Genomic DNA, 15,553 nt, shown 5'->3' with positions numbered 1-15,553 from the left:
AAACACAAACCATAAACTCATCTCTAAAGACTGAATTGTTTTAGGTTTTAATTACGCCAGTGAAATGAGCTTGAGGAAGATATGAAGTCGAGCTCGGGCTGGTTTCATGCCAGCTTGGCTGCTAATGATCGCGTTGATTCTGTTCGTCGTGTGTCACACAGTTGAATGAATCACATTCTAATTCCTTGTTCAGAATTGGTCCAGTCCGTGAATCTGTCATTTATCTCTGCGGATTCCACATTACACGCTAGTGATTCATTAAAAAGCGCAGTCTTCCAGTAAATTCGGATTATTTATATTCCGCGCTCAAAACTTTATTGATCGCCACTGTAATTCATCACGTTAATATATAGAGCGGTTCATTTGGAGGCTAGGACTCGTTCCAGCAGCTGTTCTAGCGCTGTGAATTCGATGTCTAGCACATTGTCTTTTTTATAAAAACAAACGGTTATTTGTCTTATAATATTATAATCTTTACCCCGCCCATGATTGGGTGTGCGCCGGTCATTGTCACATCCGATTGGTTGTGGCTGAGCCCAAGAAAAACCGGCCCTGCTACATTTCCACCTTTCATTCTGAGCAGTGTATCAGATTGAGTGTGCGTGAGTAGGCTACTAGTATGTAATACACAACAATTCCAGCTAACACTGGAGTTGAGAAAAGACATATCTCGTAGGTGAGAGCCTGCGCGCACGTGTTATTCTAATTCCTATCAAAGGAAGAGGAATTAACAGAGAAATCGGAATAACACAACGATGGCATTTTCTTCTTTTTGGAAGTATTGCGCTCCCCTTACTCTCCTACTGCTCCTGTCCTATTCGCAGACAGGTAAGACACTATTTATTCAGTCCATAAACACTTTGGAAGTTAACTTGCCAGGAACGCAGACAGATGTTTCACTTAAAAATTACTATATTTTGATCTGTTCACTAATGTTGCCATCTCGAGATGTATGGAATAGCCATATAACGTTACATGTAAATACACTGGCATCGCCAACAACATGCTCATGGGTTCAGCAATTAAATGTGCTAGAAATCACGTTAGCCTTAGTTTTAAACGTACATGAAAGTGTAGCTAATTCATTTCGGTTCCCTCAAAGTTCTCTCTTTGCATGCTTTCTGTTGTTATTTGGTGCAGTTCAGGCTAATTATCGTTTATTTTGTTTAGTAGTTTGCGTCACTCACCTGCATATCTGCTGACTCCGTTGCTCTAGTAATAAAGGGAAGTTCGCTCAATAACTGCTTGAACAGTAGCTACACATATGTGCTTGCCAATTCATTTTCTATAGGTGCGTTGACAGCGTGCTTTGTTGTCGCGTGCATCATTGTTCTGTGCAGTGATTTTTCTTTGTGTGTATGCGCAGTGTTCTTTCATTCACTGATGTCCTTTGAGATCTCGAGGCGTTCGTATATGGCCATTGCGACAGTCAGTACAAGAGTGCAGGTACCCTGAAATAATGTCAGTGTGGATTGCGCTGTTCGGAGGTCCCGCTCCGAGCTCCTCCGCACAGGGGTTACTATCCCAAACCAGTCTCAGATACAAGCTGTCAGAGCAAATCCCAACACGGGCCGCGAATTTCATGCTTGCTATCGCATGATAAGTGCATCTGCCGTTGTCCTGGGATTTGGATTAGAAGAACATCTTGAAGATACTAGCTGGCCATTTATTTTTTTTCCTTTAAGCTGTGCCATCTGTTTGTAAAATGATTCAAATTAATAATTATTATGCAAGAGCGAAAATGCAGTTACACTGTTTTAGGTGTCTACGTGCAACTAAAATATCGTGTCTATGTCCGAAATGAATCTGTCCTGATATAAAGTCCATCATCAACCAACCAATTTATAACTTAAATTGCACACCAAAAAAAGTAAATTAGTTCGTAAATATATAAAAAAATAAATAATAAATAAATAAATAAAATAAAAATCAGGCAGTTTATCGTGTTACTAAGGTCTGGAGTCGGCTGAGTGGATCGGAATGATCAATTCTCATTCTTGCTAACAGCGTTCAAGTTAAAGATTCCCGCTACCTGAGATCCACTCCGGGTTTTCTTTTCCTTCTCTCCTGCTCAAAAGGGAGAGAAACCCACTTCAAGCGAAAACAAAACGCGTTGACTTTTAAAAATGACATATTTTCATAGAAATTGCAATAAGTCGTGTAATGAACAGAATATGTACAATGGTATGTACGTGGTAAAGCCATTGTAGAATGGGGCCAAAGAAAAAAGGGAAATTATAATTCCTCAATTCAGTCCCTCTCTTCATGTTTTGAGTTTTATGGAAACAATATTAACATTTTTATCTGTTTGAGATTTCTAAAAGCCTCCTTTGTTAAATTCAGCTATTTGTGGTCAAGCTACTAGCAGGTTTGTATGTGCGGTTGTTTGTTTTGTCTAATAATCAGTGAGCAACTGAAGATGCTTTTTTAGCTACACATTGCTATTCTTGTATGTGGTTGTGGCCACATTTGGATATGAAGACATTTTTAGAATTGTATTTTAGTGGACATATTCTTTGCAATTATGGTTATGTGTATGTGCTCATTGTTCAAATGGCAGGATGTCTCTTCATTTTGACCTTAGAGGTCAAGAGAGCACTATGGAGATGACTGTCATTAATCTCTCCAGTGTCACGAGGTAAAAGAAGAGGGAAAAAGGGGGTTGGGGAGAGAGAGAAGGATGGAGACAACTGATTACCTTCATCATTTATTTAAATAGAGAATTTTTATACCAGAATGCAGATCTTGTTTCAGAAGGAAACATGGAAAAGTTAGTTTCTTAGTGATGTAGCAAGAGGAGAAGATGTGGGAGAGAGAACGGGGCGGATGAAGAAGGAAAGTGTGTGAGATGAAATGGTCTTTCTAGCTACTGAAGCATAATGAAAAAGAGAGAAATAGACAATGGAGAAGAAGTAAAGATGTAAACGGGGTGGAAAGGTAGAAGACTGCCAGTGAAACAGATGGAGTGACAGGGATAATGGGAGGAAGAGACTTGTACCTTTAAGAAACCACTCTATCATAGACTGAGAGAGCAGGGGAAAAGAAAGATATAGAATAGTGTGTGTGTGTGTGTGAAGGTGTGTGTAAAACTGCCCCTTCCCCCAGCACAACAAATACAGAATGTAGTATGCTCAGTGACTGTGTGTGTCCCTTGGGCACAGGCCTGCAGACTCATGTTGTGTTCTCCATCTGAGCCCCTCTTTCTCTTTTTGCCTCTCTCATTGTCTTTCTCTCCATCTCTCTCCCTCTGCATGCCCTTTTTTGCAGCGCTGTGTGACTGACACACACGAGCACACACACAGTTAATGGCCACAACTGCGCCAGCCGCATTCTGCACGCTGCATTCTTTGCCTGTCCCCTCTCATCACTGGCCCTGCACAGTTAATCATCTCTATTTGTTTATTCGATGGCAAACAATATGAGAGTCATTTGTTTGAATCTGTTTTTCAAATCATCATTTTTGGGGACTCTTGTCAATGTTGCTTCTGCTAGAGGGCCCAATTGCCTCCTAAATTGGAGAAAAAGGTTAAAAATAGCTGTACAGTTTAAGAGAATTTGTATGGATTTTCTTTTCTCTTTGAGTAAAATGCAATAACATATTGTAGTTCTAGTAGTTGTCTCATTATACAGTTTGACATGACTAGTCATGTGGAAAAAGGTTGAAAAACAGCCATTGTTTTAATATATCAGGGCTCCATACTGCGACTAAAATGGTTTCAAATGCAACAAATAATTAAAATTGATGATCATTTAAAATCTAATTGCCATTGGCAGAATTTGGGAACACTTTGTGCATCTATATGTGGTTTTGGCAGTTATTCTCAGTGTTACCAACATCCAGTAATAACCAGCTTAAGTTTCTGATTCGTGAACAACTGGCTCTTATGAACTAGTCAAAAAGATTCACAAAACTAGCTTGTAAGTTGGTGGTTTGAATCAGACTCACTCAGTGAATCTTGAGTGAGCACTGTAACAATAGTTATGTTTCTATCATTCTATGTTTCTTTCAAAGATGCAAATTTAACTTATGCAAAAAACTTGAATAACGCATAAAACATTTGCGAATAAAGCACCGTTTCCATCCAACGAGTCAAAGATAACAAAAACATCAATTCTTGATAAACTGGCACTAAATATCTCTAAGAAAACTAGGAGAAGCCAATGAATATAATAATTTTCATACGTTATACATTCCTTGTGTTTCAGAGAAAGCAGGCGTAACACAATAATTGCAGTCATTGGTTTTAGAGGTGTATGCCTGCTGTCATGTAAGACAGTATTTATACAGAAATACTTTGATGACAGACTTTTCTCAGCCATTTCAGAATGACCAAAACAACATATAGATGCTGTGAACCAGATCGGTCTGCTGGTTAATCAATGTATCCCGTCTCTTAGTGCAAAGTCACATGACATTTCTAATACGCATGGTGCAATTTATTCAGTAAATGTGTTTCCATCATAGTTTATGCGCATTTTCTCTTACCAGATAAAAAGTTCATCCTATTCAGTTGGATAATAAACGTTTTTATGCACATTTTTTGAATTTATGTGCATCTTGGCGTTTCCATCCAGAGTTTTTTTATGCGACAATCCAACATGCGCATAAAAATAGGTGGATGGAAACATAGCTAATGTAATTTAAAATAGATATTTTTTGCGATAAATGTTATTCAAAAAAATTCTAATGTTTCACAATTATAATATCAAACTGACTGTAAGGGAAACTTTGTTTGGGGGTGAAACTGTAAAGTGGGTGACATCTTAAAACCATAAGAAACACAATATTTGACTTTTATAAAACAGGCGTAAATATTTAAACAAAGCAGAGTGATATTTATATGACACTAATACAGTCAAGATAAAATGGGAACTACACCGCTTCTGAAAAACAGTCTTTATCAGGCCATTTGTAAACTAAAAAAGACATTTGACTCCTAAATATTTAATTTCACGAGCTCCCAAGCCATTTTTTTTTAGTCTGTAGCCTTGTGTATATATAGAGCATGGAAATCAAATATGTCTTTTGTTTTGCAAGTTTGATTTACTATTCTTATTCATACGCAAAACTGGCGCATTATGTCGGGTACGGGGTATGGATTAGCGCATGTAGGACAGAAAGTGGTATTTTCACTTGACACTTTGTTCTGTAATGCCATGAGGAAGCCTTTATCTTAATCCAAGGTTTATCCTTTGATTCCAGTGTATGGTTGTGTAATTCCCCAGTAAAATAAAAATGTTGACATTTAATTACAGTGGAAGCCCTCCTACCTATATGTTAAAAACAGACATGTAGTAAAGCCTTCAGGTCCTCGCTTCCTATTTTTACTCTCATTTCACAGTGAACACTAAACCCAGGCTCAGAACAGACAAATTAAGGAGACCTATAGAGGGAGAGCTGCTGGTAGACTGTTACGAAGCTACCTGGCTTTCTCTTATCACTGTAATAGATTACACATTTTATAGCCCTATATAAACAGATGTTCCTTTAGGGATCCTAATGTTACTCAACAACACAGAAGATAGAAAACGAGTAAGTGTGCTAAAACTCGTGAACACCTTTAATTTGAGCACGAGGAGATAAACAGAGAGGAACAGACCTACTTCAAATCGTTTCAAGGAAAGGCTGGATTCATCATAGTGTTTTATGGTGCCGTTACAAGGGCTGGGTTTGTCGCAGGTGGTGTGTCTCGGTAACTGTATTTCACCGTAATTATCTTCAATCTGATTCGACTGATTAGACACTGCTTTCATTTTCTTGTTCGCGCTCATCGCCTGCCTGCCTGCGGTCATTCATATTAAATGCAATATTTTATGTCTCATTTCAGAGCTGAAGAGATGGTTATTAGAAGACTGTGCGACATTTAAATGACAGAAATGATGAATAATATGCTTGTGGTCAAGTTGACTACAAACGTTATTGAGCAAGGCCAGCACACCGCTGTTATGAAACCAATACTCTTCCATCTCTTCCAGAAGTCTTGACTATTATTCTAATGAAACACTTAGAAAGGTGCACCAATTAAACGGGCTTATTTTTCAGGGTTATCATTCTCAAGCTGTTTCTGCGGCTCGCTTTGATTGAATCCAAGCATATTCATTGTGGGAATTTAAGTGCTTGCGCTCTGAAAAGTATGTAAATTATTGAAATGTGCCTGTTCGTACTGGACCTGATTCTGTCTGTGTCACTTGTGAGAAGGCAAAACCTCGCCAGACACGGGTTGTCAAGAATTCAGACTGGGGATGTGAAGTGCAGTCTGATTCAGATCTAATTTTTCTTCCTCTTGTCCTGTGAGATGTCTGAGTGGCATATTTGCTGTCTGGTGCCTTACTATGTCTTTCTCAGCATGGCGAATAAGACTTCAGAATAGCAATGCATTGTTTCAGCACAGAGGATAAGCTTGCAGAATAGCAATGCATTATTTCGCAGTGTCTTTATCTCACAGCTTGGGAACAGATAGAAATTTAGCAATTTGAAATTCATTTTTTAAGGGTAGCTTAATGGTATTTTGGGTCACAGTAATTTAGTAATTTCAAATAATAAAAACAAACCAAAAAAAACAAAAAAACAAACAAGGACCCTCAAATATGACTCTTAAATAGCTGGTACCAAACTGGTACTAAAGCGTAAACACATTATTAAAATATATACTTTCTTTAGGGGTTTTCAGATTTTGGATCTAGGGATCCACATTGGGCAGCAAAAAGGGGTCTATCTGTGGGAAAAAATGTTTTAAATATTTAATATTTAAATAAAGTTAAAATATTAATAATATAAGTATTTTAAAATGATAATTTAATTTAAAAAAAAAAAAAAAAAAAAAAAAAAACAGAAAATAATACATTACACTGTGCCCCATTTTTACAGATTTGTTGCTGAAAATTTTTTTCAAATACAATTTTATATACCTGTGACTAGCTGATTTAGAAAATATGTGCATTTATTAATCTCTCACTTTGACAATTTCACAAAATCATGAGCAAAAACCTTTCATTTTTGTAATACAAAGCCAAGAAAATCATCTTTGGAATTTTATCTTAGAGAGAGACTTGTGAGAAACAGAGCTGCTAATGTAGAGAGAGAGAGAGAGAGAGAGAGAGTAAAAATGAAAGAAGGGACTGTGAGATGAAAAGAAAAGGTGGAGAGGAGAGCGAGCCAGACTTAAGTGGATGTTGTGGTTGATTGCCACAGAGGTGAAGATTCTTCGGTATAGGGGACAGAGTTGCCATGACTTTGCAAACTCTGCCCTGTGCTTGTTTTACAGCCCCCTAACCTCTGTCTTTTCTCTCGCTCCTACTTTCATTTCTTTGCCTCATCCTTCCACCAGTTTCCAAGGCTCCCGCCGCGTCTCTGTTCCCTACCCACATGAGGTAAAGGTCCCAGGCTTTTGCAGTAATTACAGGAGTTTGAGTGGCACTAAAGCCCTCACCAGGTTTGATTGGATGAAGGGCCCATTAGAACTAAAACGGGCCCCTGCTCCAGATGGAGTGTGTGTGAAAGGCTTCGTAGCTTCTTGAGAGGGAGACTAATGCCGCCTACACTGATTACATTATGTGGAGAGCGTGGAGGTGATAATGAGGCTGTGGATGAGCACAGAGGGCTGAAGGGAGCAGCCCTTACTCGGGACAGGTGTGTGTGAGGCATGAGTCAAATCTGACCTCAGCACATCCTCATGCAGGGAGAGAGAAGTCGAAAAAGAAGAAGAGGGGATGAGAGGGATTTTTCACTTATTTTCTTATAAATATTGAAAGCCAAGGAGTGCATTTGTAAATGTTTTAAAAACCATCTCTAATCCCAGTTTAATGAGCAGAGACAACTTCATATAAGCAGAAAATATGTAAATGCCATGGCTCTGTGGCAAAATGTCCAAATATTACTCTGTTTGTTTAAGCATTTTGACCAGCTCACCATAGCAGCAATGGCCAGTTAATGGTCTGAGTATGTTTGGCAATAAGGGCTGCATCCGAAATAGCATGCTTTCTTACTATATATAGCAGACGAGAAGCAGTATGTGACAAAAAATATGTCCAAATTTACAGTACTCATAAAAGAGTAGGAAAAAGTACCCAGATGGCCTACTACTACCCCTACTGGACCCCTATTTCCATCTAGACTAACCAGCGAGATTCTAAAACATCCATGCATACGAGGGACATATTAGTATCCCATTAGTATCCCATGAGTATCCCGTGAATGTAGTATGCCCAGATTACATCCATACTACACAAATTCATACAATATACAACATATTTTTTAGCAGTTGCCTATATTCCGAATAAGTCCCTACTCAAGAGAGTGTGCGCAGCCAGGGAAACCTGTCTGGAAGCAGTCAGTTTTACACAGAAGAGATCTGCACTCTGGAAATATTTGGTCTAAAAATACTTTTGAATGTGTTGTATCAGCCGGAGTGATAAAAAAGATTTCCTAATTATTTTATTTATTTATTTTTGGCACTTTTATCGATAAGCACAGTAACAGGTTGGGCAGGAAATCCCATGTGGAGGATGGAGAAAAATGATTGGGAAATGACCAAAATGCCATAGATGGGTGTTTCTTTAACTTCAAGCCCTTTTATGTCCATGGGGTGGATTGTTAAAACAACAGATCATGTTTTTTTTTCTTTTTCGTTATATGAAGGCCAACTGCCTTGGAAACATTTCCCTATCCCTTCATCTTATTTCACTTTTTTTTGTTTTTACAGCTTTTCAAATGGATTTTATGTCAAGAAGACCCACTCTTTCAATGTTACAGTATAAAACTCCTTTATAAAATATGAATGATTAAACATTCCTGATGATCTAAACAAAGATGTATTTTATTTACTTAGGGTAGAGCAGTGTCAGTGAAGAGCTTGATATCATAATACATTAGATATCACTTAAGCAGAATATATATATTTTTTATTGTATATAATTTCTATTCAAGCTGTAATAATTATAACATTTTTAAGGTACCATAAAATGTTAGATACTTGAGTTGAGTGTTACATCATTTGAGATGAGTGCAAATGACATTGTGCTAGGACTTTTCATGACCTTCAGAAAAATGATAAAAAAATCTTTGCATGTCCACAACTGAACCCTGTTAAATTGTTCAATTAAACTAGTGAGTTTCTAAGCGTCCTCTGGGCCAGAATGCCCATGCTTGATGAAACACCCAGATACCCTGCTACCACTGTAAGGGGAGAAAGAGGTGGGAAAAAAAGGAAGAAGAAAAGGCTGAAGGTTTAAAGGAGAACAGCGTGAAGGTCTCAGCACCTACACTACACAGTTCAATGGTCTGTGAAACAGTGGAGAAAGGGAAGTTAAAGAGGCTAGTGTGCACACCACCAGATTTGACTGAGGAGACTGGAGAGAAAGAGACGGAGGGAAGAATAACAAACAACTGAGGTAACTGAAGAATCATTGGAAAGAAAGAGCAACACATTAGAGTGGAGGCTAAAAGATCCTGCATCCAGTGGGAACATTAAAAAAAGATAGAGTGCAAAGTGAGTAAGAAGCTGTGTGAAAACTAGTTGTGTATTTGACTGCAGCAAACAGCAAAAACATGGCACCATCCCAAAGTGAGAACAGATGATCAATGAGGACATTTTACTGCAGGCCACCCACCCGTCTGGAGCTGAGTGGCAGGTCAGGGGTGAAGCACTCACACACAACAAACACAATCACATTTCCCTCCCAGTCTTCTGCTCTCACTGATATGCCCACTGAAGCGCTCAGCAGTGGGCCGGTAAATGAGAAATGTAGGATTGTGCAACATTCAGAACTGAGGAATTAGCCGTCTTTTTCATTTATAAATGCGAATTTGAATTAAATTAGCCACACGCCACAGGAAACTGAACTAGAATCAGCGTTATTTTAATATTATTTTGTTGACTATAATCGTTTTTATGAATATTTTGAAGTAGCTTTTTTTTGTTTTGTTTTTTATCTGTCTATCTATCTATCTATCTATCTATCTATCTATCTATCTATCTATCTATCTATCTATCTATCTATCTATCTATCGATCCATCTATCGATCCATCCATCCATCCATCCATCCACTTCAGGGCTTTTTCAACATTTTCAAAACTTTTAAAACAAAGTTTTAAGGTCAAAGTTGTCTGGAAATACTTTGCTTTTCTAGTTGACAGTAAGAGTCATATATGCATTATTAAGTCCATACCTGGCATTCAAATTCAAATAACTGCATGCTGTATTAGATTCTCGGTTCTGTTTGCTGCCTCATTTCAAATTTTGAAATTCAAATGGAATTCAAATGGCAGAGAATAACCGATTAAATACAAAGACAGGACCTGATTGAAAACCTACACTTAACTTGGAAGGAACGGCACACAAATGAAGGTAATTACTTCCCTCTACACTTTCACAAAGCGATCTGCACCACAGTGACGGGTCAAGGGCCACACTGAGAGGAGCAAATACACAGGCAATACAGGCATTAGAGATCCCTCACAGGAAACACCAAAACGCTAAATGATAGATGCTCTCAGCGATAATGATTATCTGGAGATTACTTTGAAAACAAATTGAGGTGATGTGAGATGCAAGATTGATAAGCACTTCAAACGTGGATCAGAGCCAGACGGTAGAACACCATCCAACACCGCAGCATCAGCACAACTCTGTCCCCCGTCCCAACCTGAAAACAATGAATCCAGGCTTGGGAGTGAACCTTTGATCTGGGATAATTAGTAAGCAGTAAATAAATCTTCATTAGCCGTAATGAATTTGCACCACCAAACAAAAAACATCAAAAAGTTGCTGGTAATTCCACAATTAAATTTCAAAGCACGACTCGAGGACGAGGGCAACGCTTGTGAGACTCCTTATTGTTTGGTAAAAAATAAAGAAGCGGCCGTGAGGTCATCTTGGTGTTGTTTTGGTGATGCAGTGAGTTTGTCCTTCCAGGGCTTGTGAGCAGAATTGGCCCAAGACTTCGACAGCAGGAGATTACTTCTCTAACAATGGATTACGTTTGCGAGATTGTCTCGGTTCGAGGGGCGTGCGCGAGGTGCTGAGACATCCCGGACTTGCGACCTTGACGATGGGTGATTGCGGGAACTCGGATCCCGGGAGCTCTTAGCGAGAATAGGAAAATGCACAATAAGACAGGAAGGTTTTTAGTCTGAATGAATGCATCCGTGACTGTGGCTGGGCAGGAGATTTGGAAGTCTTGTTTCTTGTACCCCTGAGACCAAACCTGGAGCACTCAAAAATCTCGCAACTCATCTGAAAAAGAAATAATGTTATCATCTCTCACACACGGGTGGGGTGACTCACGTTTCTTCTGCCTCGCCCGCAAATCACATTGCTGTGCATTCTGTTATATTAACAGTAATTTCTGATGCAAACACACAAATCTGATTCACTTTTTGAGGTGGATATTGGCCTTTTAGCACCTCTGGGAAGAGTGGAATTTGTCAGTATATACCGCTTTAATTGCTCATGATTCACCTTCACCTTATCTGTGTTCAACTAATGAAGCTCTGAGGAATGCGGCTGACTGCTACAGGAAATTGTCTTATATAAAAAAAGAAAAAAAAGGTGACTTATATTTGGAAGATGGATTGCAGCATGTGACTCTCAGAGTGACATTTATGTGCAGACATGGATTTTGTTGAAGCAAACAGAACTGAGGGACTGGTTGCGGAAAATAAATCCAGGCAGGTGGTTGTTTCAGGGTAAAAGAAGTTTACCCAAAAATGAAAATTCTATTATCCTCCTTCATGTTATTCCATATCAGAATTTCTTCTGTAAAAAATGATAGAATTAAGTGGAAGAAAAATTGGAACTCATTGTACGCATTGACCCTGGACCACAAAACCAGTCATAAGGGTCATTTATTGATCAATTATCATATGAAAGCTAAATAAATAAGCCTTCCATTGATGTATGGTTACATTTTTATATATTTATGGTAGGAGATATGTTCATTGAACAGAATCTTTTCCTAATATCCTAATGATTTTTGGCGATCATTTTGACCCATACAATGCATTGTTGGCTAATGCTATAAATATACCCATACTTTGACTGGTTTTGCGGTCCATGGTCACATTTTTCAAAATATCTTCTTTTATGATCCACAAAAGAAAGAAAGTAATTTAAGTTTGGAATGACGTGAGGGTGAGTAGATGATGACAGAATTTTCATTTTAAGGTGAACTATGCTTTTAAGGAAGGTCTCATTTTGAGGTGAATCTCTCTAACATGGCTGGAAATGGCAGTATAAAAATGTTCTTGCTATATGTCCTGGAGGTAAACTCAGACTGCAGATCTGACAACCGTGTGGATTTTTTTCATATTAAACTTTTCAACAACATTCGCTCCTCTCTCTCTCTCTCTCTCACACACACACACACACACTGTTGGCTTCTAACCTTATCAGCTTTATCCATAACACACACACATCTGTACACGTACAGTAGCTATTCCTGGTGGTCACTGAAGTCCTGATGTTATATCGGTGATGTAGGGGAAAGCAATTTTCATGGTAGTTGCCGTGGGCTGTGTTTTGTAGAGGAAGCTGTGTGTGTGTTCGGCAGGTGTTCTGTAGCAGGGCATTCAGTCCAGGTGTCCAAATTTGACGCCTGTGGCTGTGTTGTGCTCATTTACATACAGAAAATCTGTTGTGGTTCTATTTCCACCTCCGTCAGACATTGTTACACCATCGCCCCTCTTTAGTCTCCGCTCTCAGTTGTCTTTTTTTGGTGGGCTGCAAATAACAAGCTTAAGCAGATACGATTTATGTTTGTTTGACAAATTCCTTAATTATATAGTGTATACTGTACAAAAAACATACATTGACGGATCACAGTTTGAGAGCAGTAGAACTGTCAACTGAATTTATAATACACATAAAAAATGTTCTGCAGGAGCCATTGCTTTACACTCTATAAATTATTTTTAGGAATATCTATCTGTCTATCTATCTATCTATCTATCTATCTATCTATCTATCTATCTATCTATCTATCTATCTAAAATATATTTAAAATATATTAAGTTTATTTCTAATAATGACTTCTTTTTTTAAAGAATTTTATATCTGTTTTACTTAACTACAATAACCATTTTTCAAATGTTTTGAGTCCGTGAGATTTAAAAAAAAAATTGAATTGATCAAAAGTGACACTAAAAACATGAACAATATTACAAAAGATTTCAATGTCAAATAAATGCTTTTCTTTTGAACTTGAATAACTGCATTGAAAGTTGAATCAAAATAAACCAAATCATCAAATCGCTGATAATAAACTCATTTTTACTGATTGCTTATTTAAATGTAAAATACATCCAAATAAAAAATAATCCAGTACAAGTGAAATTGTGAAATTCTCAGGGTCAAACAACATTCTCTCCTAAACATACTTAAGACAGCATACTTTATGTTGAGTATTAAAAATAGTAGTTTAATGTACTATTAGAATTCAACTTGAATTCTCTTGCAGATTTTCTCACCCAGTGTTCCCTATGGCGAGTCCCTTTCTGATTGTAGCCCTAATTTCTTTGCTTAATAGTCTCTCTCTTTAAATTTCCCCATTTCTCTTTCGGTCTGCTGAAGTGTGCACTTTGCATCTGTGCTGTTCTGTATTTTGGCTCCACATTTCTATTTCAGTCCACTAAAATTCCTTGTTCTCCCTCATTTCCCCTCTTCTAGCCCAGCCTGTTTATCACTCTGTATTTTGTTCATATTTTTCCTCAATCCCTCCTTCCAGCACTGAAGTTTTACTTTCACTTTCAGAAGTCTCATTTCACTCTCTGCTCATCTTCTTGTTGTCTGTCGCTCTCTCTAAATTTCACGTTATCGCTCAGTTTGGGTGAAATCCACTGGGAGCTTTTCTCTACAGCAGTGGGACGTTTAAAACTATTTACTCACATTAATTTTTTATTTTCTCATCTCTCTGCATTATTGTCATGGCGAGGAATGTAAAGTGGACATGTCTCATTCGCTTCACCTCTCTTCCCTTCTCTTTTCCCTCAATTTCCTTCTTTTTCCCCAAGCCCAGTTTATCTCTTTATCCATTATATATTACTCTTTATGTCTCTCTGCCAAGCAATATAGCATAAGGTTTATGTGCATATCAGAAAATAACAGGGGACTGACTGGGTCTGTATGGATGTGTGTGTGTGTGTTTGTGTGAAATATGCACTTGGGGACATTAGTGGTCATTGGCTCAGAAGTGTGCAGCTCTCACACACATACTTTATTGTGCTTGTGTCATTATCATGCAGAATGCATTTCTCTGCATGGCCTGGCCTCATGCATGTGCACACACACACACACACACACACACATTCTTATATGTAACTAGTAAAAAGGTTAAACATTTTATGTTACTGCTACTACTACTAATAGATATTGTTATGTTTTTGTTATATGAAGGTCATATTCAAAACTAATGTTTAAAACTTATGTTTAAAACTAAAAACTTTAACTTGTTTACTGAAGACAAAACCACCAATGAAAAATACGATTGAAAAATACAGAAATAAAAATTGAAAATTGAAATCAATGCAAATTTTTGATATGCGTTTGTAATTGTGTATATTTAGGATGCATAAAATGGTCATTTTATTCCAAAAATGTAATTTACAGCACCTTCATTTCCACCACAAAACATTATCAAACACAATACATTTTCATTATTTTCAGAATATATATATATATATATATATATATATACTTTGCTGTTGGAGATTGTTAGTAGTTTTATTATTATTTATTATTAAATAGTAAATTACTTTATAAAATTCCACAGGGCTAAAAGTGCTCATAGTTGAAGAAACACAACTGCCATTGCTCTGGACATGAAGCACCGTGGGATGAATATATTAAAAAATATTTGCATCCTGCCAAGGAATGATTTGGAACTGCAGTTTGACATGAATTCTCCTGAAGGCATTACCTTAACAGATTTCTTTATTCGTTTTTCAACGGTTCAGTCGAGTCATGCTCCATCTAACAAAGCAAAATTTGTTTTAGTTCATTTGTACTTTATATATGTACATATGTCACAAGGCTTTCAACGAGAGGATAAAAAGAGCTATATAAACCACAGTCCTCCAGTGAAACCGGCGGAAGACTGGAAATAAAAGGGCTAGCTGAGTCCTCATCCACTTGTGAAATATTCCAACCGAGCAGCACCATCCAGACTTTCTGCCAACTATACAGCTGCAGCGGGAACAATGACACACATACGCATACAAATGCGCTCGCGCAATCTTACTTAGGCACTCTGAGCAGGCTAAGACTAGCTGGCACATGCTCAGAATTTCAGGACAGGAGTGGACGAAGCGACCTAAGCTAACCCTGAGTTACATTTTACATGTCTTCACTAGCACACAGGGCTCTAGTGAACGAATGCAGACGATGGATTTCACTCCCTTATGTTTTATAAAGTTTTATGGAGTCCTCCGCTTGTTTAAATCAGCTAGCTTTTATATAAACACACACACACTCACTCAAACCCCCATGCTGCCTAATGTGGTATGTTATGCTCATAAAGTCCAAGAGGCCTGAAGTTTAAGAACATCACACACTCCCA

General features: G+C 37.9%; 1 protein-coding gene across 1 annotated transcript in view; it reads left to right on the top strand.

Annotated features, from left to right (window-relative positions):
- Window positions 1–565: 565 nt before the first annotated feature.
- Window positions 566–15,553, top strand: part of cadm4 (cell adhesion molecule 4) — a 124,213-nt gene continuing 109,225 nt past the window's right edge. The window contains exon 1 of the mRNA XM_052578410.1: window positions 566–828. Within this exon, the coding sequence (XP_052434370.1) occupies window positions 756–828 (73 nt within the window). The 5' untranslated portion in view covers window positions 566–755. The remainder of the gene's footprint in view (window positions 829–15,553) is intronic.

This window comes from Carassius gibelio, chromosome B16 (assembly GCF_023724105.1).
Source record: "Carassius gibelio isolate Cgi1373 ecotype wild population from Czech Republic chromosome B16, carGib1.2-hapl.c, whole genome shotgun sequence".
NCBI classification, from domain to species: domain Eukaryota; kingdom Metazoa; phylum Chordata; class Actinopteri; order Cypriniformes; family Cyprinidae; genus Carassius; species Carassius gibelio.
This window is presented reverse-complemented; position numbering and strand designations above follow the sequence as displayed.